This window comes from Diceros bicornis, unplaced genomic scaffold (assembly GCF_020826845.1).
Source record: "Diceros bicornis minor isolate mBicDic1 unplaced genomic scaffold, mDicBic1.mat.cur scaffold_265_ctg1, whole genome shotgun sequence".
Taxonomy (NCBI): domain Eukaryota; kingdom Metazoa; phylum Chordata; class Mammalia; order Perissodactyla; family Rhinocerotidae; genus Diceros; species Diceros bicornis.
In genome coordinates, this window is record NW_026691141.1 from 30,980 (window position 1) to 57,691 (window position 26,712).

The 26,712-nt window shown below is 46.2% G+C and overlaps 1 protein-coding gene and 1 long non-coding RNA gene across 4 annotated transcripts in view; both read right to left on the minus strand.

Annotated features, from left to right (window-relative positions):
* Positions 1-1,520: 1,520 nt before the first annotated feature.
* LOC131402785 (uncharacterized) lies at positions 1,521-3,011 on the minus strand. The gene is made up of 3 exons (XR_009218962.1): positions 2,990-3,011; positions 1,876-1,996; positions 1,521-1,666 (listed from the first exon to the last, which is right to left on the minus strand). It is a non-coding gene; the product is annotated as an uncharacterized LOC131402785 (long non-coding RNA).
* Positions 3,012-3,319: 308 nt separating this feature from the next.
* The window catches only part of LOC131402779 (ral guanine nucleotide dissociation stimulator-like), a 130,161-nt gene continuing 106,768 nt past the window's right edge, over positions 3,320-26,712 (minus strand). Inside the window, exons 3-5 of one of the 3 annotated variants that reach the window (XM_058537329.1) lie at positions 5,629-5,731; positions 5,059-5,128; positions 3,320-3,546 (exon numbers count right to left, since the gene is read on the minus strand). In XM_058537329.1, coding sequence (XP_058393312.1) covers positions 5,079-5,128; positions 5,629-5,731 — 153 coding nt within the window. In that variant the 3' untranslated portion in view covers positions 3,320-3,546; positions 5,059-5,078. Of the gene's footprint in view, positions 3,547-4,845; positions 4,936-5,058; positions 5,129-5,628; positions 5,732-26,712 lie in introns of those variants that run through there. The other 2 variants (XM_058537330.1, XM_058537327.1) reach the window with 2 other exon arrangements.

Sequence of the window (26,712 nt, forward strand, 5' to 3'; positions counted from 1 at the left end):
CAGCAAGGGACAGTGTGGGGTCACTGACTGGCCAGGATTATGGTCCCTTATCCTGGCAAAGCAGAGCTCACTCGGGATCCATCAGGCCAAGCCAGGGAGGAGGCTGGGGGCCTTCTAGGGGATTTCTGCCCTAAAGGGAATTGCATAAGGAAGGCAGGGGTGCTGAGAATCCTAGTTCACAGGGAGCAGTCATGTTTATGGAACGAGGCCCAGCTGTAGCCTTAAAAGCTGCGTCAAAAACTCTCCCCTTGGATACAAAACAAGCAGGAAAAGGAATTCAGAGTCCTGGACAAGGTTCCCAGCAGGATTCAAATCTAGGTCAGAGGTGAACACGGAGCCCCTAGAGGGGCCTCAGGAGGGAAAATCTTGCCTGCCTTTAGTTCATTTGTAAATGAACTTCCTCGAGCCTTGTCCTTTCCACATACATGTTTTGATCTTTTTACATTGTTTTCCTCACTTACAGCTGATGCAATTCCAGAGATTGAACTAGAAAACTACAAGTTCCTAAAATTTGGTCAGAATAAACCTCAACAAGAGAAGTAGGATACAGTCCCTGTTCCTCCAGAACGTAGAATGGCAGCCCCTGCCTGTGGCACGACATGGTCCTGGCTAGTGCTGTTTTAAACACACCCACATTTCAGTGGTTGTTGCTCTGCCTGTGAAAGTACCTTCAACCTTTAAATCCCAAGAGAATGGGCAGGGAGTCGTGTCTGCTCCTGGAGGAAATGAATGATACTGAAATGAACTTGTCCTCTGAGTTAGGGGGACTTGGGTGTGTCCCAACTAGTCAGGGAAGGGGCTGGCCCTTCTCCCTTCTCCACATACAATAAGCTGATGACCCAGAAGAGTTCTTGATTCAAGGAGAAATGTGAGATTCTGTGTCTCTCTCACATGCCTACAGAAAGCGACAGAACCACACCACAACTCCCAGGCTGTAAAGGGAACAGGACTTGAATATAATATTCAAATATGGCATTTATTATTTACAACAAATAACTACTGTCCCTCCCCAATGGGTGAATAGGTGCTGGGGTAGAGATGTCAGGGAGCTGGGGTGGGGTCATCCCCTCTCTCTTGGACTCCAGGGGGCCCCAGGAATCAGCTTACAATACTCCCCTTCCTGTCGTGTGTGAGGAGCTGGCCCTGTGCATCGCAAGCCTCCCAGCTGTGTCCCCGCTGCTGAGGATGGGGCTGTGATCGGCCACTGGTATGGGGCTCGGTGTTGGGGCCTGGGGTCTGAGTAGAAGAGTCAGGTTATCTTGGGGGGCCTCCTTCAGAATCATGGCCCCCCACCTTGTCCCCACTGCACTGGGTGCTCCAGACCCTGTGCTCAGTGCTGTCAGCCACCAGTACCCCATTCGTCCCTGCCACGAGAGTGATCATTTAGTATCACCTATTTCACAGAGGAGGAAACGGAGTCTCAGGAAGCTGAAGAGAGTCACCCCAGTCACAGGACTGCTCAGTAGTGGAGCTGAGATCCCAGTGCCAGCTGTCCGACTCCCCAAGGCCACGTTTAGCCTGAAAGCCTTACTGAACCCCTAGGAGTCAGTCACCCCGGCCCAGACACTCACTCACCCCTGACCTTGATGACAGCCGGTTCTTCTTGGCCTTGAGTATTCTGCTGGCCAACTAGGCCTGGGGCCTTAGCTGGCAGGACAGGCTGTAGCTACAGGACAGAGAGGCATCTGTGAGCCTACCAGGATCCACACCTCTGGTGTCCCCCCACTGACTGCCCAGCAGCTGGATTCTGGATGTCCCACAAGTCGCCACGCAATAAGGCCTAGGGCTGACTGGGGGGCCACTGAAACAGGCTCTCTAGACTGGCCAACAGGGAGAATCCACCCCTGCCCTCACACAACTCCTGCCCACCCTCACCTATCATTCTCATTGAGCAGCTCCATGTCCTGGAACCAGGCCCCAAATCGGTCCTCGGGCTCTGGTTGTAATTCTTTGCAGCCACCTGGAGCAGCAGGATCTCCCTCATGACTCGGTGTTCCTGGGACCAGAGGGAAGGAGAGGATGGAGACAGGGACTGTGTGGGGGATGCTGCAGGGGCCTTGTGGGGGGTGAGGAGTGGGGCAGGGGACCAGTCCTGGAAACCCTCCTTCCCTCCAGTTCCACCCAGGCTCTACTTGTTCTCAGAATGGGAATAATCAGCCCCTCCTCCAGGAAGTTTTCCTTGAGGCCGTCCTCCCCTCAACCCACCCGCCAATTGGATGGGTCTCCCACTTCTCTGTTATCAAAATCTTCCACTCAATGTAAGATACAGGGGGTGGAGCCAGGGACTGTTCTGCCCAGAAGGTCTCTGATTTCCACCTCCTTCCCCTCCCCTGCAGGGAGAGCCACAGCCGCTCACCTCAGTACTTTTCTCAAGGTTGATCTCATTCCCCTGGAAGGCAGAGAGCCAGAGTCCATCAGACAGAGCCCCCTAAGCCTGACTAGGCCCCTATGCCCACCCCTTCTCATGTTGCACTACTGCCAGGTCCCCAGAGGGGGTGGGGCATGCAGAGAAAAGAGGACTTGGACCTAGGCCAGGCTCTGGGCTCCAGAGAAGGAGGACATGGGGGTGAGGCTGAGGGACCTGGCAGCACAACCCTCTCTGATGACAGACTTTGAGGCTGAGGCCTCAGGCAGAGGGGACTGCTCAGCCACTTATGTGCTGTCTGACTTGGAGGGGCCCAACTTCTCTCACCTTCCATGGGCAGCATGGGAGGGAGAGGATGAGTCCAGCTCAGATAAAACCTCATGCAGCTGTGCCATCAGGCAGCTCTGAGCTTCCCCAGCCTGAGTAACCAGAATGGGTGTCTCAGGCGGAGCCTCTGTTCACTCATCCCTAAGATGGGCCTGATGCCCCAGCTCCCAGGGGCAGCTGCGAGGCTCTCATGAGAGGAGATGTGCCAAGTGCTGAGAGCTCAGAGCTCAGTGCGGGGTATCCCGCATCCCAAGACTCAGGAACCTAGTCCCCTGCCTGGTCCTCAGGTTCACCCACCTGGAGATAATCACCCATCGCCAGACACAGCATCAACAGGTCACCAAGGAATGTGCCAAGATAGGGGACGTCACCCTGTGACACCGGGGTACACGTGGGATGAGCCCTTGCTCTCAAGTCAGCTCCCTGCAGACCCTCCCCTGAAAAATCCTCACCCTCAGCCTCCTGGCCCACACCAGGGATCCCACGAGGAGCAGCCTAGGACCCTTAACAGCCTCCCCTCAATTCTTCCTCCCTTCACACCCCAAGAACACCACACTCCTCCTCCTCACCTCCCAGGGCCGGCTTCTGGCAAATCACAGGGTATGTGGTCCCTGGCCCTCCCCACAACAAACCCATCCTGCACCAGCTCTTCCAGGCCCTCCTTCTGGTCACTTCTACTGGGGGATTCAGGCACTGTGGCACCAAGAGGAAGGGTCCCTCTCTCTTGATTTGAGGCCTCCAGCTGGGAGCGCAGAGCCCCTCCCCCACAGGCACACTCACCTGCTGCTGCTGCTGCTGCTTCTCCTGCACTCTCTGGGGGTTGCTCTCCTGGAGGCAAACGTGGAGGGCCCCTCCTGCCAGAGTCGAGGACAGTGTCACCGGGCCATACTCCCCTTGCCCCATTTCTCTCCAGCACCACTGGCCTCTGACTCTGGACATCTGATTCGAGTCAACTGGTACCAATGCCACTCCACCCTCCAAAGTCTTGTGATTCCAGAACAAGCCCAGCTCCAACTCTTACTCTGGGTGTGAGCTTGGGCTTTTGGTCTGGCCTCCCCGAGCCTGTCTCCTCATCTGGAATGTGTGAGAACTCCAGCTACCTCACAGTTCTCCTGAGGACTCAATGTCACATGACTGTCACCATTTTTCTCACCCTCACCCCTCCAGGTGGAGCAGGCAGAAAGCTCCCACATTCCTTTCCTCCCTCTTGCCTCATTACCACCCTGTGAGGCCTGCACCACATGATGACCCTCCATTTCCCTGATGAGGAGACAGAGGCCCAAACAGGGGCAGTGAGTTGCTCAGGGGCCCACAGAGGAGAGGCCACTTGCCCCTACCAGCCACAGGCCTTGCTCCAACATCCTCACCTAACCCCCATCCTCACCACTGACAAGTGTCCTTTCCCCTGAGCTCTCAAATATGGGTCCTGGTCCGAGCCATGGATGGAGAGGATGGGGCGTTTTTGGAGTCTGGTTGAGTGGCTCCTGTCTAGTCCCGTGGAGTGTCTGGCCCCCAGGCTGGGACAGAGGCCATGCCAAAGGCTTCTCCTCGCCAAAGTACCACTCAGGATATTCCCCTGCACTGAACTCTTTCTTTATCCACTCGGGAACTGGACCCGCAAGGTGTCACCTCTGATCCACAAGTAAGGAGGTGACAGGACGCTTTGCTCCCTCGTTTACATGAAGCTCTTAACGTCCTTTCAGCAGGATCCATTAAGAATCCATCAGTTGCCTAGACGCTTCTCATAAGCCACCTGGGGCCTATGTCATTGCCAACCAGGCACTCAGGTGAGACTCCTGTGGTTGACTTGAGTGACTGCTCTAGGCGTCCAGTGGGGAGTCCCACAATGCACACACATCTGTCTCTGGTGCAGCCACTCAGACCCAAGGCTGAGCAGCCTGTTTGTCCACTTGGGCCAGGGGAATCCCCTGCTGTGCCCGTCCCTGGGGCAGGCAGTGTACCCACCCCTGGAGACATGGTGAAGACAGAAGGAGCTGCTGGTGCCTGGCTTCCTGTCCTCAGGAAGGCTGAGGGCTAACCCCCCCAACCACCCAACAGCCTGGAAGAAGCTACATCCATCAAGATGAACGTGCATGGAAGCCAGAGACCTGCTGATGGCAACAGCTCGGCAACATATTCTGGAACAACCCAGCTAACACCACTGTGTCCCGTGACCAGGGCCTCCTGCGCAAAAACAGCACCCCACCGGCCCATGGGCCAAACAGATCCCTCTGCTTGTTAACCTGGACAAGATAGACGGGAATGTCTCAGAGAAAGTTCAAGTCAGAAACTATCAAAACCACAGCCTGCTCAGTCCCTCTCCCCCTACTCCTCCTCTCTTTCCAGTCCCCTAGCCTCCACTTTACCTTGGTCATCAGTTCTCTGCTCAAGGACTTGTCTTGGCTATAGCGCTCCTTAAGTTTTTCAGGGATCTCCCTGAGGGGAGGGGAAAGAGGGAAAGATAAATGTAGGGATAATGTGAGGGGTCTGAATGCAAATCCCTTTTCTTTGACAACCCGAGAGATTCAACCTCCCTGGAAGAGTGTTCTCACTGGGATCCACTGAGCGCTAAGGTCTCGTGGGACTGGGAGGGGACTCTCCTGTTGGTCATTGGGGTCTCCACTCCCCAGCTCTACAGAGCAGCTCTCTTTTGACCACTTTGAGTTTCAACTGGGAGTCGAGTTCTGTAGCTATGAACACTTGAAAATCTCTAATGTGGCTCAACCCAGTACCTGACATTTAGAGAAACCAAGTCCTGAAACAGAACTGGTGCACTAAGGACACCAGGAGGCTTAGAGACTGCCTGCCGAGGCCCAGGCCTTGTCCCCAGCATTTGCTGCCTCCCAGGAGTTCCTAGCTGACTGAGGGGCCAATGGCAGACATACAGGAGATCCCCCATCCACCCTGATCCTCCTATGGAGAGGGGCACTACCCACCAGGAAACTTCCGCTGTGTGTTCTTCAGGTGGTTTGTGGAGGTTTTCTGCAGAGCAGAGATGACAGTGCAGGGCGAGGAGAAGTTCTTCAGGATCTTGCACTCCTGGGGAAGGGAAGAGAGTGAGCTGTGAGGTGGGGCGCTGCAGTTCCGCTTGCTCTAGCTTCGGTCCCCTTCTATTTAAATCTCCTCTCCTGGATGAGACAGATGCTCAGGGAGCCCCAGAAGGGCACATTTAGGACCCAAAGAGTAACACTCACAGGGAGGAGGACTTTAGCTGAACCCAGGGAAGGAGTCAGGTAGGAAGTGAGCATCCTCCCACTGGGACCTGGAGTCAAGATCAGTGGGCCCCTGGCAGGAAGGGCCTAGAGACTGTGCAGGGGCTTAGACCACACTTCAATCCTGGGAGCTGATAAAGGTGGAGAGTCAGTTCCCAAGGCTCCAGAGAGGGGCTCCACTAGGCCACCCACAGCATACCTGGGCCACCTGGATCCAGTGCTCCACCACCCTAGCCCTGTCTGGCACACTCATGCTCGGGTCCCCGAGGCAGGGGGTGATGACGAGACTGGCCACCCTTCTGATGTGGTCGAGGGTGGCCTGGAGAGTGGGTGCCAGGTGCTCATTGCTGGGATTGTTCCTCTTGCCCCAGGTGGAACCCAGGCACTGAGAGGGCAACACCTTCCGGAAAAGCTCCTGGGGAACAAGGGGAGTGTCACCCAGCCCTACCACATGCCAGTTCTGTGCCCACAGCCCCCAAAGTCCCACACTGGGTCACAGTTTAGAGCTGGAGCTCAGGAAGCTCAGGATGTGGCCTGAGCCTTACGAGAATCCCTAGGTTTTCTTCCCTGTCCACCGAGGACACCCAGCACAGGATGACCCAGGACTCAATACTGGCAGGGAAGGGAGAGGGTCATTTGCACCCACCCTGTCCTGGATAACTCCAAGCTCCAGACGGTGGCTCAACTCGGCTCATCCCAAGGGGGCATCTTCCACCACCGGGATACCCCCTCTGGTCCCACTCCCCATTCTGATGCACATTCCCCCATGGCAGCTACAACCACTATCCTTGTCTGTCTCCCTTGTAGTGAAGTACGCATCAGGTCCTGAGTCTCTTGAGCCTCCTGAGCAGACAGTTGGGCCACCAGGGATCTGGCTGCACACAGTGAGTTCCCCTCCTTACTGATAGACCAGGCCCTGCCCAGCTTTCCATCTCTTCTACCTCATGGAGTTGGCACAGCCACTCCTTGTGGCTGGAGCTCTGTAGCTGGCGCTGGAGCTGGATAAAGAGAAAGGTTCACCCATATAGCTAACTTTCCATGTGTCCTTCTAAACACAGAAATGATCCCACTTCCCTTCCAGGGGCACCCAGGCTGCGGTCCCCTTTACACTCTGACTCTGTCTCAGTGGCCTCCAGAAGCTCACACTGAGCAAGGGTAAGAGGGTCATGGCAGCTCAGCTCCGAATCAGGCAAGGTGACCTGCATGTACATCCCCTTTAGCTTGAAAAAGGGACAGCCCCAGTCTGGTCCTCCCCAAGTTCTGGTCCAACCCCATCATCCCAAGGTCCTGAGTGCGGAGACCCTCTGCTCCTGCTCTCACCTCAGAGCAGCACTAGATGGTGTTTGTGGCCTCATGCACCTGCCCCTTGTCTAGTGAGTTGGAGTTGAAACCATTGGGCATCTCCTCGATGACCTCCTGAGTGGAGTTTTGCAAAGACTGCCCGGGAGCTGGGCCAGAAGGAATCAGGGGCTGGCTGCACACTGCCACTGGGGCCGACACCCAAGAGAAAGTCTGCTCCTCTGTTCAGTCACAGAGGGACATCCCTGCAAAGAACTGTGGTCAGGAAGGGAAGGAGATCAAACCTCCATGGCTCGGTAACATATGAGTGGAGGAGCTCACATTCTCATGCTGCCAGCCACGACCTGGGGTATGAACATGACAGACCCACCAGTCTTCCGACACCTAACCACCAGCTCCTGCCCAGGAATGACCTACCCCTCATGCCCTGCCTTCCCCCCTCTTCAAAGACACACAGACACACACACACGATGAGGGGCAAGGGGTGTGGTGATGCTCAGGTGGGATCACAATTGTGTCCTGGCCGGCACTGCCTCCTGCCAGATGCCCAGAGGCATCGGGGATGACGGCTGTGCCAACGTCGGAAATGTCAAAAAGATTCTCTTTCTGGCCTATTTTGAGTCCAGATTCTCCAAAAGTTGGGATACAACAACAAAATATTTTTGCCCGTTGACTGTCTCCAATCAAGTGAGCTGGATGGGGGCCTGTGGGTGCCTGGTTACCAGAGTTCTAAGATCTGTCGGGGTCTATGACCAAGGAAGTAGATCATTTTTCAAGATTCCTTTACCTGGGCCCCGTCCCTCAATCAAACTTGTCCAGAGCTGCCCCTGGGCCCGGGCCGCTCAGCCTCCTCCCCCATATCATCTCCTGAACTGTACACAAGGAGCATACACAGCCATAGCCACAGCTCTCTGGAAACCTAAGTCGGGTTGTAGCTTTGAGGAGACAGGGATGAATGCAGACCTTCTTTTTCTTACCAGTTCTGCATCCTGGGAAAGTCCTTGTGCCACTCAGGTCCTCCCCAGTCTCCAAACCTGCACCATGAGGATCAAGCTAGAGTCTACTTCCTAGGGACGTTACCCGGTGTATATAACATAATATCTATTACCCCTGTGGGCTAGTGTCACATGTACCTAAACTTAGAGATGGAATAATAATAAGAAGGGGTGATATGTAGCACAGAACACCACTCAAAACAGGCCTGGGTTCTAGCAATATGATATTGGAACAGTCGCTTCCAACCTGGCCTCATATTCAGGTTAGCATGATGAGGGGGTTGAAGCTAATGGAAATTTAGATACTGCCATCCTGCGGCATAAAACCATTCAATTGTTTACTGTTTTGTGGAGAATGAGACCCAAGTGCCTCATCTTGGCCTATGAAGTGGGCAACCTCTACAGTGGTACCCAGTAAGCCCCACTCATGGTATAGCCATCCCCGTGGAACCACTAAGTAGTTAGTAACTGGCTTCTGAACATAATAACAGCCAAAGTGATGAGATGTCTAGTCTAAATTTTAACTAACAAAGTCTCTCACTTCCTCTTACTCCTTCTTTCATGTTCCATCTCTCTCTCTCACACACACTCTATCGATTCCCTGTAACTGAGGAATCAAATACCAGTGTTTGGGGCTGCACAATGTGGAGGCCTATACAGGAGAGAAGCACGGGGGTGCCCAGGCCAACAGACAGAAAGAAACTCAGGCTCTCAGTCCAAACTGAACCCTGAAGGCTGAGAGTGAACTTGGGGGCGAGTCCTCCCCCAGTTGAGCCTCAGTTGAGGCCACAGCACCAACCTGTTAAACTCACTGAAGCAGAGGCACCCAGCTAAAATATGCCGGATTGCTGATCCACACAAATTGTGAGATAGTCAACATTTGTAGTTTTGAAATGCAAGGTTAGGGGCAATGAAGTCAGAGAGGGAAAGGTAACTGACACAGCCTACCAGGCCTTGGCTCTACCTTCCACCCCAGCTCCTGTTCTCTCCTCCCAGCCTCCCTCCAGCCACACTGGCCACCTTTCTAACCTCCTCTGGCCAAACTCACTTCTGCCTGTGAGACTCAGGACCAGTGGTGCCATCTCCCTGACACACTGCTGTCAGAGTCGTGCAGGTCTGGTTCCCTCTTGTCATTCTGGTCCCAGCAAATGCCACCCCAGTGAGGCCTTTCAGACCCTCCTACCCAGTGACGCCCAGCCCTCCCTCACAGCCTCCTGCTGTGTTTCTCTACAGCACTTGCTCTTTTCTTTCTCATGTCTTTGCTTTTGTCCATTTCCCCTCTAGGCTGTGAGCTCCTGGCAGGCAGGGACCACTTGGTCATTTTCATCCTGCACTTTGGCCCACCAGGGCACCTAGCACAGGGTGAGTGCTCAGTGCACAGCTGCTGAATGAGTACATGGGAAGATCTTGCACCCCTCCCCCTGCTTCTGACCAACTTTGATTGTGGAGATGAACACTAGTAATAGGAGGTACAAGTTGTTTCTGAGGCAAGGGGACAGCCAGAAAGACCTCTGCTTGACTCTTCACTGCTCCAGGAGTCAAGTAAAGTTCAGTGGGCACCATGTAAATTCCAGGTTTACAGCAGCAGGACTCGATGTATATATATATTATGTAATTTGTATGTAATATGTAATATATGTTATGTAATAACCATGTAATTGTTACCAAAATAAGTTCATTTAACGTCAATCACCAAACAAAAATAAAAGGTTTTTTCCTGGTAATGAGAAGTTTTAGAATCTACTCTCTTAGCAACTTTCAAATATACCACAAAGCAATGTTAACTTGCAGAGTGCTGTATATCAAGTATATCTCAATACAACTGAAAAAAAATAAAAACAAAAACTCACTGGCCACCACTAACACAAGTGGCTGCTCGTCCCCTGGTGGCAAGCACTAGCACTGCAGCCCTTGCCAAAATGCCATCAAACAGAAAAGAACCTTTATTCAGGTGTCTTCAAGACAGAGGATGCCCAGACTCCTAGGGGTAAAAGAGCAGGACCTGTCACCTTCGAGGGAGTTGGAGGAATCTCGGGAGCCTACCTTTTCCCCCATCTTGCTTTCCCCCACCAGGTGTCTTCTTCATTCCTGAGACATCCAACCTCAACCAGGACAATGACCCTGCTGCCAGATGAGGACCTCTGGACCTGCAGATGAGAACAAGGACTGGTCTTCTCTCTCGTCTCTAGACTTGGTGTCTAGTGCTCTGTCATCTTCTTCCTTATCCCAACTTCTCATCCGCCCAAGCCCCCAAGCCTAAATGATCTCAAGTGTGTGGAAAGCATTTTCTCAGCGTTTCAGAGCATAGTAGGTCATCAACAGAGAACCTAGTCCAACAGACACGTTGCGAGTGAATGGAACCCTTGGAATCACCGGCTGGATGCACTCCACTTTATACAGGAGGACCCTCACTGAGATCTTCTCTTCTGTTACCAATGCCTACACAAGAGGAGGATGTGCTCATCACAGTTCTGGGTACCCACAGAGGTGGACTGCAGGACTCCAGTCTTGTGCTCGCCAAGTTGGGCCAGAGATGGGTCTGGAACAGGTAGAAACTTAGGAACCATAGGGATTCCTCTGCCCATCTATGGGGCCCTGGGCATATATCTAGGAGAACGGATGCTATGGCCCCGTGAGAGAGCTGCCTCCAACCTCTCTCCCTCCTGCCTCTTATCATTTCCCCGGTGTCGGCTCTTACTTGACTGCACCTCCATGGCCCCCACATGAGAAATCAGTGTGAGTGGCTGTGCCTGTGCACATGCGATGATGAGGAGAGGAATATGACCCCATATGGACAGGAGTGGGCAGCAACCCCCTAGGATCTTAATACCTCTCATTACCAAAGGAAACTTGAGGGAAGGGGCAGAGCCTTGGCCAAGGAAGCTGGAGCTCTGTCTAGTCTTCGGGACTCTGACTACCTCCTGTGGTCTGGGCCAGTTTCCCAACTGTACAGTGAGGGGTAAGATGTGCAATAGCACAAGCACGTGCTCAGCCAGGACAAGTTATCAGGCCCCATCGATACATTAAGTATGCTTTAAGTGTATTGAAGACATTAATATTGCTGTGCAATTATCACCATGATCCATCTTCAGAACTCTTCTCATCTTGCAAAACTGAAACTCTATACCCATTCATGAATACCCCCCATTCCTTCTCCTCCCAGATCTTGGCAAACACCGTTCTACTTTCTGTCTCTATGCATCTGGCGATTTCAGGAAACTCATAGAAGGGAAATCACACAAGGTTGTATTTTTGTGACTGGCTTATTTCATTTAGAGCAATATCCTGAAGGTTCACCCATGGTGTGCCATATCTTAGAATTTCCTTCCTTTGTTAAGGATGAATAATATGATATTGTATGTATATTCCACATTTTGCATATCCATACATCCCTGCACAGATACCATAGCCAGGGCCAAAACCAAGTCCAAAATCAAATGGGGCCCCAACCAGATTTTTATCAATGGTCCCTTGGAGACTACTTTCTTAAGCCACATTCCATATGATATTTACTAAGGATCTAGTCTTGGGCCATGAGTTGTTTTTCAGAAACTCCGTTTTTTCTCCTTGAGCAAGTTTCAACTGGTTTGAGCCAGTAAACCACAAGACGGCTGGCAAGACTCAAACTGTGGCTGCACAAGTGACTGGAGGATGACCTGGGAGACCAAGAACTCCTCTGCCGATCATGTTAAGGACACTGCCTTTTGAATGTGGGGTGTATTACAGAATATGAAAATCTTCTTGTGCAAAATGCCTAGGACTGCCCCCAACATTCCCGCACCCACTCTTTTGCCCTTAAAAAGCCCTTTTCAACAGCCCATTGGGGAGAAGGATTTAACCTTTGTCTCCTGTCACCCTGCTGTTTTCTTCTAAGGGTATTATAGTTTTAGCTCTTACATTTAGGTCTTTGATTTACTGGGAATTAAGCTTTGTATGTGGTGTTAGGTAAGGGTCCAAGTTGATTTTTTGCAAGTAGATATCCACTTTTTCCAAGACAACTTGTCGAGAAGACTTTTCCTCATTGAATAATCTTGGCACCCTTGTCAAACATCATTTGATCACGCGGGTGAGGGTTAATTTCTGGGCTCTCAATTCTGTTTCCATTGGTCAATATGGCTGTCTTTACACCATTTCAATGCTGTTTTGGTACTGTAGATTTGCAGTAAGTTTTCAACAAGGAAGAATCAGTCCTCCAACTTAGTATCTCCTTTCAAGATTATTTTTGGTATCTGGGCTTACTTGAGATACCATAAGAATTTTAGGATTTTTTTTTTCTATTTCAGCACAAAACGTCCTTGGGATTTTGATAAGGACTGCACTGGATTTGTTGATCTCTTGGGATAATGCTGACATCGTCACAATAAGGAGTCTTCCAATCCATGGTGATGGGATGTCTTTCATTTCTAGTAGTGCTGGGTGGCTGTTCAGGTTGAGGGGGCGGCACTCCTCAAGATAGTCATGCAGATATCCACAATTCCTCTTCACTGTGCTTCACCATTTCCTTAGAACCTATCTACAGTCAACAGAGGGCAAAATGTATGTAAAATGTACGTGGGAAGTTTTCAAAGACTGGGTGTGCATGGAGAACACATTTCTTCCACTCCTCTCCATTACCAAAAACTACAGACTGAACCAGCAGACCCTAACACATGGAGACTGCAGACTCAACCAGCAGACCCCAACAAATAGGGACTGTTGACTAAGCAAGGGCCAGGGAATCAGGATCCTGGTAGAATCATCTGCCAACTCAAGCTGACCTGCTAAGCCTTTGTCTGGCACAGCGGACTAGCTAAGGGCTAATACTGATGCTCTGATAGAGCATCTTGTCAATTGAGACTGACCCATTGACCTTAGACTGGAAAGCCAGTTAGATCGGGAGCTCAACGCAAAGACAGTGGATCTCAGATCCGAGAGGAACTTACCCACGGCCCTCAGAAACAGCAAAAAGGATGGAGAACTCAAAGGTTTTGCAGGTACCAATGCCTGTGTTTCTCATCCCCTAAGCCATCAGATGTCTCCTTTGGATCCCACTGCTGCCACCAAACTGGTACAAAACAAAATAAAAGTGAGCAAATTTTAAACATCTTGTTGGCTTTATACAACAGTTCATGATTCAGGCAGCATCCAGTCTAGCAGAGAGAAAGGAGCTCCAAGAAGCTGTACAAAATGAAAGACTTTTATAGGCAGAAGGGATCAGGAACAAGGAAGTTACACTAGACAAAAAAGATGGTTAGTTACTGCAAGGTTACCTTCCTTTAGGGGATGGCAGGGCTCTATCAGGAAGATGAGCTACCTGCTGCGCATCAGGCGATTCCCCATTGACTGGTTTAAGATTCCATTCCTGGGAGGGCCAAAAGTCTAATTAAGTCTCAGCTTGTTGACGTGGGGCTTAGCCTAAGCGGCTCCATTTGGGCCTGGTGTCTTGTTTAAACACGTGACTTCTGCTGGTCTCTGATTTCCCCAGTTCACCCTGACTGTCCCTTCACTGACCATTGTTGGTCACACACCCACTGCACCTGCCTCCAGTCCTTCCCTTTCAACACCGTAATCTCACACACAGCTCCTCCCGACACTATCATGACATCTCCCACCACATGTCCCATATAGCTTCCACACTGCCAGCAAGATGCTTCAGAAACACCACCACCATTTATGTCCAATGGGCTGAGAGGGCTGCGCATATACTGGGAATCAGGAGTCACAGGGTCTGTCACTTGGCCTCCAATCACCTATTATACCCCAGCTGAAGGGCTCACCCTGCGGAGAGACTCAGTTGTAGCCAACTCCATCGAACAACACCATCTTTGCCCCAGGCTTCCTTCAAAATGCTCTCCCCACTTTCTGCCCCAACTGCTCCTTGAGGGGTCATTTTGGGGTAGCCTTCGAGGCCACCTTGGGGATTTTGTGCCCAGGCCCAAACAGCTCTTGGCCCACAAACACTTTAACCATACCCCCTGAAATCATATAGCACAAGTAACCAGTCAATGGGTGCAAATTACTGATTTTACCTCCAAGACTCCTAATGAATATTTTACACCAGGAGCATCCACTTTTAGGTTGCACTGTGGGCTGATATCACAAGGCTCTCACCCAGTGAGCGTCTCTCTTCCCCAGCCCTCTGAGCAGCTTTCTCCAGACTATATTCTGCAATGCATCGTTGTCTCTCTTTCAACCTGCTTCTTTCAGGTCGCAGGTCCTCTGAGTTTCCTGCCCTGACTGGCTACCACCAACCCATAGAGACATTGTCAGTCCTATAGCACTGAGTGTTCAGTTCTACTAGGATTGACTAACTGGACTGGGCACAGGTGCGGTGGCCCTACCCACACATAATCAGCAAACTGAGGCAACCAAGAAGTATCGACAACCTTAACACAACATGGACAACAACTCCATAGGAACCTATCCTAGCCCTTGTACAACAGTCTCATGAGTCTCTTGCCTAAATGGTTTTATAAAATGGCCTCGCCCTAGACTGTCTATACTGGCCAAGGAAAGAAGGCATCGTGCCTTTCCTAGAACCACTTGCTTAATGTACGTCAACACACAAGTTCAAACCTACCTCCACCAGATGGCCCAAGAGGTTAAAATAGTGCATAATATTACCCAAATCTTTGAACAGATACCCAAGGCCCCCGAGATCACTGACCTATTTTCATGGCTGGTCTCTCCAAGCTGGGAACAATGGCAATGGACTGGATTTTAGACTGTTGCTTGTATAATCATAGGATTTGTTACTGCAGCCCTCATCAGATGTTTACTCTCTTGGCTACAACCTGCCCTACCCCTAATAACTCTATTAATTACCCTTATTAAATACCCCAACCAACTTAAAATTAACCAATGCTCTAATTAATTTAAAAAATTCAAAATTTTTATGGGAGAAAATCTGCTTAGCGTAGAAGACTCCGTTGTAAGCATTTTAAAGTATACAGTTCAGTGGCTTTTAGTACAATGATTAAGTCATGTGGCTATCACCACTAACTAATTCCAGAACATTTTCAACACCCCCAAACAAACCCATACTCATTCACACTTTATTTTCTCCTAACCCAAGCCCATGGAAACAACTCATCTGTTTTCTCCCCCTATGGATTTGCCTATTCTGGACAGTTCATTCAAATGGTTTCATGCTATCTGTGGCCTTTGTGGATGGCTTCAATGAGCACACATGTTTCTAGGTTCATCCATGGCCTAGCATGTAGCAGTAGCTTATTCCTTTTCATGGCTCTATAATATCCTATAGTATGAATAGGCCACATTTTGTTTATGCAGCCATAACTGGATAGAAATTTGGGTTTGTTCCACTTTTCGATCATTGTGAACAATGCCGCTTTGAATGTCCATGGGCAAGTTTGCTCTTTTAGACATATACCATGGGCCTGTCCAGGTCAATGGTTATTCTAGCTTTAAGATTTTTAAAAATGCCAAGCTGTTTTCTCCAGTGGCTGCATCATTTTAATTTCCTACCGGTAATGTATGTAGGTTTCCCTTTCTCCACATCTTTACCAACACTTGTCATTTTCCATTATGTTGAATATAGCCTTCATTTTGAGCATGAAATAGTATCACACTGTGCTTTGAATTTGCATTTTCCTAATTATTAATGATACTGAGCATCTATCTTGTACTTATTGGCCATCTATGTATTTTCTGGACACACGTCTATCCCAGTTGGTTACCCCTTTTCATTGACTTGTCTTTTGTAATTGAATTCTAAGAGATCTTTATAATATTCTCAATATTAGAGTCTTCTCAGTTATATAAGTTGCAAATAGTAGGAGACTTCAATACCTCACTTTTAACAATGGATGGAGTATCCAGACAGAAAATCAGGAAATAGCAGACATGAAAACATTAAATACTAAATGGACCTATGAGACATACACAGAATATTTTACTGGACAGCAACAAAATGCACACCCTTCTCAAGAGCACATGGGCTATTTTAAAGAACAGATCACGTGTTAGGTCACAAAACAACTCTTAACAAGAAAGATTAAGAAAACTGAAATAATACCAAGTATCTTTTCCAAACACAATGGCATGAAACCAGAAGTCAATAACAGAAGGAAAACGGGAACATTCATAATACGTGGAAGTTCAACAACAAAACTCTTAAACTTAAAAGTATATCAAAGAATAAATCAAAAAGGAAATTAGAAAATATCTCAAGACATACAAAAAGAAACAATAAACACACCAAAACTTATAGGATGCACCAAAGTAGTACTAAGAGAAAAGTTTATAGTGATAAACTTGTACATTATAAGAGAAGATGTCAAAGAAACAACCTGACTTACAACACACAGCATTAGAAAAGGAAAAAATGAAACCCAAAGTGAGCAGAAGGATGGAAGGCACCAAGAGGAGAGTGGAAAAAAATGAGAGTATGAAAGATCAATAAAAGTAAAAGTTGATTTTTTGAAACAATATAATTGATAAAACCTTAGATAAAATATTTAGAAAAAAAGAGAGATGACTCAAATAAACTAAATCAGAAATGAAAGAAGAGGCAGTACAACTGAGGCTTCAGAAAGAAAAAGATCAGAAGAGACTATTCTGAACTAGTGTACACTCATAAATTGGATAACCTAGACAAAATAGATATATTCCTAGAAACAACTTATGAAAGCTAAATCATGAAGAAATAGAATTCTTGAACAGACCCGTAACAAATAATCAGACTGAATCATTAATCAAATACCTCCCAACAAGAAGAGACTTCTCCACTCTGCCTGACTTCACCACAGACCCCTGAGCCAGCCTGCCCCAGCCCCAGGCTGACTCCCGTGGACCTAGCTGGCTCCCTGCAGGCTTCTGCAAATCCAGGCCCCTGGCTCACCCTGGAGCATGCCAGCTCTGGTGGCCTCAAGCAGCATCCTTGACACTAGGCTCACACCAGCTTCTGGGAACCCAGGCCCCCATCTCAGCCTACAGGCTGCTATCTTCAGCAGCCCAAGGTGGTTCCTGTGACCCCAAGTGGTGTTCTTGGCACCAGGCTCCTGGTGGGCTCTGGTGAATCCAGACTCTGGCTCACCCAAGTTCCTGCCTACTCCAGGCAGCCACAGGCAGCACCCACAGCCACAGGCAGCTTCTGTACCAGGGCACCCAGTGGGCTCCCACAAACCCAGGACCCAAGGTCACTCCAGCACTTGCTGGCTCCAGCAACTCCAGGTAGATTCCGTGGCACCAGGCTCCTCGGGGGCTGCTGGGAACTCAGGCCCCTGGCTCACTACACCACCTGCCAGTTCTAGCAGCCATAGACAGCTCTCACAGAACCATGCTCCTGGCAGGATCCCACAAAACCAGACCCTCAGCTCACCCAGGTGCTTGATGACTCAGGTGGCCACAGACATCTCCCATTGAACCAGGCACCAGCAGGTTCCCATGAACCAAGGCTTCCATCTTGACCCAATGCCTGCTGGTTCCTGCAGCCTCAGGCAGCTCTTGTCACCCCAGGACCCCAGCAGGCTCCCAGGAATCCAGACTTCTGGCCTACCCCAGCACAAGCTGTCTCTCATGACATCAGGCTCCTGGCAGGCTCCCGTGAACCAAGGATCTCAGATCATCCCAGCACTGGCCAACTCCCATGGCCTTGGATGACTCCTGTGGCTGGAGGCTCTCAATGAGGACCTGCCAAACCAGGCTCCAGTGGGACTACTCATGAACTCAGGGTCCCAGCTGTGCCCAGGGCCAGACACAATACCATAGACCCAATCTTTCCACTCACTCCTGTACCAGGCTGCCCAAGGACTCCAGCAGCAAGCCTGCCCCTGGACACCACCAGATGGCCTACCCAGGACCCCTAGATGGGCTGACTGTGAAGGCTTTGGTTTGCTAAAGCCAGTCTGTAAAGAGTGGAAGAGGTACCTACTTCCTCAAATTTGCAGACACCAATGGAGGCCACAAGGATCATGAATACTCAAAGACCCATGACACCACCAAAGAAAAAGAATAAAACTCCAATGACCGACGAAGAAATGGAGATATAGGAACTATGTGACAAAGGCTTCAGAACAACCCTCTTTGAGAAATTCATAAAACTATAAGGAAACACAGATAGACTACTAAATGAAATAAGGAAAGAGTGCATGAACAAGTGAGAAGTTCATCATAGAAACAGAAATCATTAAGGAAAAACAAACGGAAATCCTAGAGTTGAAGAACACAATGACTGAACTGAAGAATTCAATAGAGAGCTTCGAAATCAGATTCAACCATGTACAGGAAATAATTAGTGAACTAGAAGATGTGTCATTTGAAATCATCCAGTCAAAGAAGCAAAAAGAAAAAAAGGAATGGATTGGAACAGGGAAAGGCAGTGTGAGTTATGGAATACCATGAAAAGAAATAGATAAGCATTATTAAAGTATCAGAGGAGAAAACAGGGAGAAAGGAAAAGAAATTTGACTTAAAAAAAAACAGCAGCTGACACCTTCTTAAATCTGGGGAGAGATTTAGACATCCAAGGTCCTGAAGCCGATCTGTCAACCTAAAATTTCAAACTAAAACTTTCTTCTCCAGGACACATTATAAAACTACCTAAACTCAAAAAAAGGATCAAACAACATGATCAAGTTCAACATGATGCAAATCAATGAATGTGAAACACTGCATTGATAGAATGAAAGATAAAAATCATAAAATAATCTCAATCAATGCAGAACAAGCAGTTTGACAAAATTCAACACCCCTTCATGATAAAAACCCTCAATAAAGTGTTATATAATGAACATACCTGAATATAGTAAAATGTTTACATGACAAAACGCACAGCTAACATCATATTGAACAGTGAAAGGTTGAAAGCTTTCTTGCTAAGACAAAGAACAAGACAAGGGTGCCCAGTCTCAACACCACTCTTCAACATACTGCTGCAAGTCTTAACCAGAGACATTTGGCAAGAAAAAGAAATAAAATTCATCCAAATTGGAAATGAAGAAACAAAGTGGTCTCTGTTTGCAGACGATATGATTTTATATAGAGAAATACTTAAAGACTGCCCCCGAAACTGTTAGGACTAATAAACAAATTCACTTAAGCTGCAGGAGACAAAATCAACATATAGAAATCTATTGCCTTTCTGTACACTAACAATGAACTATCTAAAAAAGATATAAAGAAAATAATCAGATTTACAATAGCATCAAGAACAGTAAAATACTCATAAATAAATTTAACCAAGAAGGTGAAAGATCTGGACACTGACAACTATAAGACATTGAGGAAAGAAATCAAAGACACAAAGAAATGAAAAGATATCTTATGTTCATGGATCAGAAGAATTAATATTGTTAAAATGTCCATGCTACCCAATGCCATCTCAAGATTCAATGCAATTTCTAGTAAAATTCCCATGACATTTTTCACAGAAATAGGACAAACAATCCTAATATTCATATGGATCCACAAAAGACCTCAAATAACCAAAGCAACCCTGAGAAAGAAAAAGTTGAAGGCATCACAATTCCTGATTTCAAACTTTATTACAAATCTATAGTAATAAAAACGGTATGATACAGGTATAAAAAGAGACACATAGACCAATAGAACAGAATCAAGGGCCCAGAAATAGAACCACACACATACACTTTGCTAACATTTGATGAGTCAGCCAAGAAAACTCCATGGGGAACGACTAGTTTCTACAATAAATGTTGTTGGGAAAACTGGATAACCACATGCAGAAAACTGAAATTGGACCCCTATTTTACACCACTCTAAAAAAGATCCCAAATTGAATTAAAGACTTAAATGTAAGACACCAAATATAAAACAACTAGAAGAAAATATAGAGAAAACAGCCCCATGAAACTGGTCTTGACAACGATTTTTTTGGATATAACATCAAAAGTGCAAGCAACAAATGTAAAACTTAACAAGTGGGGTGACATCAATCTAAAAAGCTGGTGCACAGCAGATGAACAATCGACAAACTAAAGGGGTTCACATCCACAATATATAAGAAACTCTTACAACTCAACAGCAAAGAAACCAACAAAACAATATGAAAATGGTCAAAGGACCTGAATAGATACTTTTCCAAAGAAGACATAAAAATGGTCAACATGTACATGAGAAGATGCTCGTAATCACTCATCATCAGGGAAATGAAATCAAAACTACAATGAGATATCACCTCACACCTGCTAGAATGGTTATTCTTAAAGAGACAACACACAACAAATTATGGCGAAGCTGGGTAGAAAAGAGAATCCTGTACACTTTTGGTATGAATGTAAATTACTATAGTCACTATGGAAAAAATATGGAATTTTCTCAAAAACATAAAAATAGAAATACTATACAAATGAGCAATTCCACTTCTGGTTGTATACCCAAAGGAATTGAAGTCACTATTCTGAAGAGATATCTGCACCCCCATGTTCATTTCAGCATTATTCACAAACTGAGGACATGGACACAATCCATGTGTCCATCAATGGATAAATAGATAAAGAAAATGTCAGACATATGTACATATACATGAAATATATAATGGAACATTATTTAGCCATGCAAGAGAATGAAATCCTGCATTTTGTAACAACACAGAGGGAACTTGAGGCATTACGCTAAGTGATATAAGTCAGACAGACAAAGACAAATACTATATATTCTCACCCATATGTGAAATCTAAAAAAGCCCAACTCAAAGGAATAGAGACTAGAATGGGGTTTGCCAGGACTTTGGGGGTGGGGGAAAGGGAGAGATGTGAGTCAAAGTGCACACATTTCTAGCTGTAAAATGAATAATTTCTGGGAATCTAATGTACAGCATGGTGACCATAATTAACAATAATATATTATAGACTTGAAATTTGTTAAGAGAGTATATCTTAAAAGTGATCATTAGAAAAAACAAGTTAATTATGTGAGGGAATGGAGGTGTTAACTCAACATTTTGTGGTAATCCTTTCACAAATCATCATCTTGAACACCTAAAACTTACATACATTATATGTCACTAATATTTCAAGAAATGTAAAAAAAAAAATCTCTCAACAAAGTAAAACCCAGGACCATATGACTGCACTGGTGCATTCTATCAAACATATAAAGAAGTTTTAAAAACAAGCCTTCTTACACTCTGTCAAATATTGAAAAAGAGGGAACACTTTCAAACACATTTTACGATGCCAGCGTTACCCTGATACCAACACTAGACAAGGACACTAAAAGAAAATAAAATTACAGGCCATTACCCCTGATGAACATAGATGCAAAAATCCTCAACAAAATACTAGCAAACTAAGTTCAACAGCGTATTAAAAGAATTATACACTATCACCAAATAAAATTTATTCCTGATATACAAGTGTAGTTCAACATAAAAAAATCTATCAATGTAATATGCAACATCAAGAAAATGAAGGGGAAAAAACAGAATCATCTCAGTTGATGCAGAAAAACCATTTGACAAAATTCAACACCCTTTCATGATAAAACACTCAATAAACAAAGAATAGGAGGAAAAACACACAGCAAACATAAGACTCAGTGATGGAAGACTGAAAGCTTTTCCTGAAAACATTAAGATCAGGAACAAGGCAAGGATGCCCACTTTCACCACTTCTATTCAACACAGCTGAAAGTTCAAGCCAGAACCATGAGGCAATAAAAATAAATAAATAAAAGAAATCCAAATTAGACAGAAAGAAGTAAAATGGTCTCTGTTTGAAGATGATATCATCTCATATGTAGAAAATCCGAAAGACTCCATAAAAAATGCCGTTTGATCTAACAGATGAATTCAGGAAAGTAGCAGGATACAATGTCTATACACAAAAATCAGTTGAATTTCTATACACAAACCAGGAGCTCTCTGAAAAGGAAATTACAGAAACAATTCATTTATATCAGAAAGAATAACATGCTTAGGAATTAACTTAACCAAGGAGGTGAAAGGCTTGTACCATAAAAACTACAAAACATTTCAGAAAGAAATTAAAGAAGACATACATAAATGGACACACATCCCATATTCATGGATTGGAAGGTTTACTATTGTTAAAGTGTCGATATTACCCAAAGCAGTCTACAGATTCAATGTAATCCCTAACCAAATCCTAATGATGTTTTTTGCAGAAATAGAAAAACCCGTCCTAAAATTCACATGGAATCTCAAGGGACTCAGAATAGCCAAAACAATCCTGGAAAAGAAGAACAAAACTTGAGGAAAAACTTAATACAAAGCCACAGTAATCAACAGTATGGTACTGCCATAAAAATAGACATAGAGACCAATGGCATAGAATAGCGAGCCCAGAAATAAACCCTCACATATATGGTCAAGTGATTTTTGACAAGAGTGCCAAGACAATGCAATGGAGAAAGGTTTCTTTTCCACAAATGGTGCTGGGAAAACTGGATATCTGCATGCAAAAGAATGAACTTGGACCATCATCCAATACCACATGCAAAAATTAACTCAAGGACATAAATGTAAGACCTAAAATAAGAAAACTCTTAGAAGAAAACATAGGACGAAATCTTGATGACATCAGACTTGGCGGTGATTTCTTGGATATGACACCAAAGACACAGGTAACGAAAGAAAAACAATGGACAAATTGGACTCCATGAAAATTTTGTAAGTTAGTACATCAAGAGGCCCTGTCCATAGACTAAAAATGCAACCCACAGAGTGGGACAAAATATTTGCAAATCATATTTCTGACAAGAGACTGATATCCAGAATATACAGAGAAGTCCTAAAACTAAACAACTAAAAAACAAGCTGATTCAAATATGGGCAAAGTACTTGAAGAGACAGTTCTCCAAAGACTTATGAATGACATATAAACACATGAAAAGATGCTCAACACCACTAATCATTAGGGAAATGTAAATCAAAACCACAATGAGACACCACCTCACACCCACTACGAAGAGTGCTACGGGAAAGACAGAAAACAAGTGTTGGCCAGGATGCGGTGGAATGGGAACCTGTGTACACTGTTGATAGGAATGTAAAATGGTGCAGCCGCTATGGAAAACAGTATGAATGTTCCTCAAAAAATTGAACATAGAATTATCACATGATCCAGCAATTCCACTTCTGGATATACACCCAAAAGATCTGAAAGCAGAGCCTTGAAGAGATATTTGTACACCCATGTTCATAGCAGTATTATTCACAATAGCTAAAACGTGGATGCAACCCCAGTGTCCATTGACGCATGAATGGATACACAAAATGCAGTATATCCATGCAACAGAATATTATTCAGCATTACAAAGGAAGCAAATTCTGCAATATGCTACACATGGATTAACCTTGGGGACATTATGCTAACAGAAATAAGCCAATCACAAAAAGATAAATACTGTATGATTCCACTAACATGAGGAACTGAGAGTAGTCAAAATCATAGAGATGGAAAGCCAAGGACTGGGGGAGGGGAGAAGGGAGAGTTATTGTTTAATAGGTATAGAGTTTCAGATTTACAAGAGTTATGGGGATGAATGGTGGTGATGACTGTACAACAGCATAAATGTATTTAACGCCACTGAAGTATACACTTAAAAATGATTAAGACGTCACACTTTTTGTTATGTATATTTTAACTCAATATACAAAAAGGAAAAAAACACAGAAATTAGTTATCAAGCCACAAAAAGACATAGTGAACTCTGAAATACATATTGCTAAGTGAAAGAACCCAACAGGAAAAGGCTATATACTCTGTTCTATAGTTTTCATATATTCCAATTACACGTCATTGTAGACAAGGCAAAATCATAGAAACAGTATAAAGATCAGTGTTGCCAGGAGTTGGAAGGCAAGGGATGATGAGGCAGAGCACAGGGAATTTAGGGCAATCCAACTCTTAGGATACCATCATGGTGGATACATGAGATTATGCATTTGTCAAAATCCAAGTACATGACAACAAGAGAGTGAACCTTAATGTAAACTACGGACTTGGTTACGAACACTATAGCAGCATCAGCTCCTCACTTGTAAGGAATGAACCGCACTAACACAGGTTGGTCATGCAAGATGTTAACAGTAGGGGAAACTGTGGGGGAGGAGGGAGAAACGCTCTGCACTATCTGCTGAATTTCTCTGTCCATCTAAAACTTTCCTAAAAAACAATCTATTAATTAAAAAGTAATCAATGGAAGGTAGGGAGTGGGTAGAAATATGGAGGAAACAAGAATATCACAATATTGATAAACGTTGATGCTGAGTAATAGAGACATGGGGGGCTATCACACATTTCTGTTTAATTTGTGTATGTTCAAGGTTTTCCACAATAAAACATTTTTAAAGGTCCAGATTAAATCTAGATTATATGTACAAGGAATCAAAGAATGTGAAGAAAACAGATATTTTTGAAGCAAGTACTCAAGGGGCACACTGAGGGAACGTGTAATCACACTGGATAGAAAGTGAACGTCCTGGTTCCACCAGGAAGGTTCAGAGCTCAGTGAGCAAGGCAGGCGACAGCACAGTTAGGGAAGTGACAGATAATGATCACAGAAAAGTGTTCACCCTCACTGGTCACAGAGATGTCAACGATGGGCCCGGAGAGGACTGCCCCAGGATTTACAATGTCTTGACACCCACAGTTAGAGCAGGCTCAGGGACAGAGCACCACGTCCTGTGAGAATGCCAATCAGCACCGGCTTTCTGGAGGGCAAACCTCCCGAACCCTGGAAGCTGCAGGCCACTGGCATGGCTCCTCTGTTGTACGGAATCTGTCCAAAAGCAAAGGGACTGGATAAAGATGATGGACTGAATCAACACAGGTAGAGCCCCTTTGACATAAATCCCTAAAAAATGACCCAAAGATTCCTTCATTGACGAATAAATTCATAATATCCCTGGGAACCATCAAGAGAGCCAAAATTTGAGGAAGACATCAAAGAGAGACAGCAGCTGGTGCCCGGGGATCCCAATGGGGAGCTCCGTGTTGGCCATGGAGACCAAGCCAGGGTGACCTCTCTCCCTCCCCCTCCTCCCCCTGCTTCTCACCTAACACCTTCTGCATCGCCCCTCCTTTCCCAGCCACTGCCCACCTCACGCTCCAGGATTACAGGAGCAGAGGCACAGGGCGCCCTTTCCACCAGCACATCTGTCCTCTTGCTCTCTGTGCCTCCCCAGGGTGCAGAGCCCAGCTCTGCACCTCCTCAGGGCCCAGCACGCTCCTCCTGGGCCCCCAGGCTCCTCTTCTCCATCTGGTCCTACCTGCAGCACCTGCTAGCTCATCTCCACCTTATATACAAAACTCTCCCTTGGACCCATGTTCCCTTTGGGCTACTGTCCACTTTCCCAACTCCCTTTCATGGCTAAACCTCTTTAAGTAAGGTGCCTCATCCTTATTTCCCTCCCATGGCCCCCTTCCGCCACTCTAGACCCAGCTTCATTCTCATCCTCTCAAGGAGACTGAGGTCACCAGTGATCCCACGTGGCCGAGTCCAACCATCTTTTCTCCTTTCTGATCAGAGCTGTACCCGAACCAGTTGAGCACCCCTCCTTTCTACAAAGCCCTTTTCCCCTCATGACTCCTGCGACTCCATGCTCCACCGTTTCAGTCCCCTTTCCTGGACCCTCTTCAGCTGCACCTCTGCAAACACTGCCTGTTCCTAGGCTGGGCCCTGGTCCCTTCTACAGCTACAGTGACTCCAGGAAACCTCATTCAATTGCATGGTTTTAAACATGTCTGACCTCATCCTGACTCTGCAGACACACAGATGCAACTTAAGAGGTTAGGTGCTAACTCCCCAGTGTCAGCATCTAAGGAGTATCTCAGATTTGATTCCTCTCCAAATTTTACTGTCATATGAGTTCCAAAATAGCATCAAATATTTCCAAAAAGGAGGAAAAATTTGGATACAATGAATAGTGGTGAACAAAGTAACCAATAAAATGTATACATATATCCAATCATGGCTGCTTGATGGGGAAAATAAGAACACAGAACAAATATCAGACAGTCTCGAGCCAGGGAGTGGAAGGTGATGAGTTGGGAGTGTAGAACACAGGCACTGATCAACTCTAAGCATTTACAGAAAGAGAGGCAGAAATGATTGTTCCTAAAAGCTGAAAGACACCCACTAGAAGAATAGAAAAATCATGAGAAAGCATAACAAATTAAAAATTAAATTGAATGGTAGACTCAAATTCCAATTTATTAATAATCACAATTGTAAATGGATCAAATTGCTCTACAAAAAGATGAAGGCTCTCAAGTTGAGTTAAAATATGGTTATAAAATAAAGGGATATAATGTGGTTGAAAATAAGGAGACAAAGAAATAAGACTTTAAATGGGACAAAAAGGGGTTTTCTGAGTTGATAACTGTCACGAACACTTATGCACCTCACAATATGGTCTTGAAACATAAAGCAAAACTGGACAAACAAGAAGACACAGGCAGCTCCAGAATCACAGGGAATCCTACCTTACCTCTCTTAGAAATCCACAGGTCAAGTGATACAGTAAGTTAGGAAACAGATCTGTTGACAAACACAAAAAAGCTAGATCTAGCCACAGCCTGAGGGA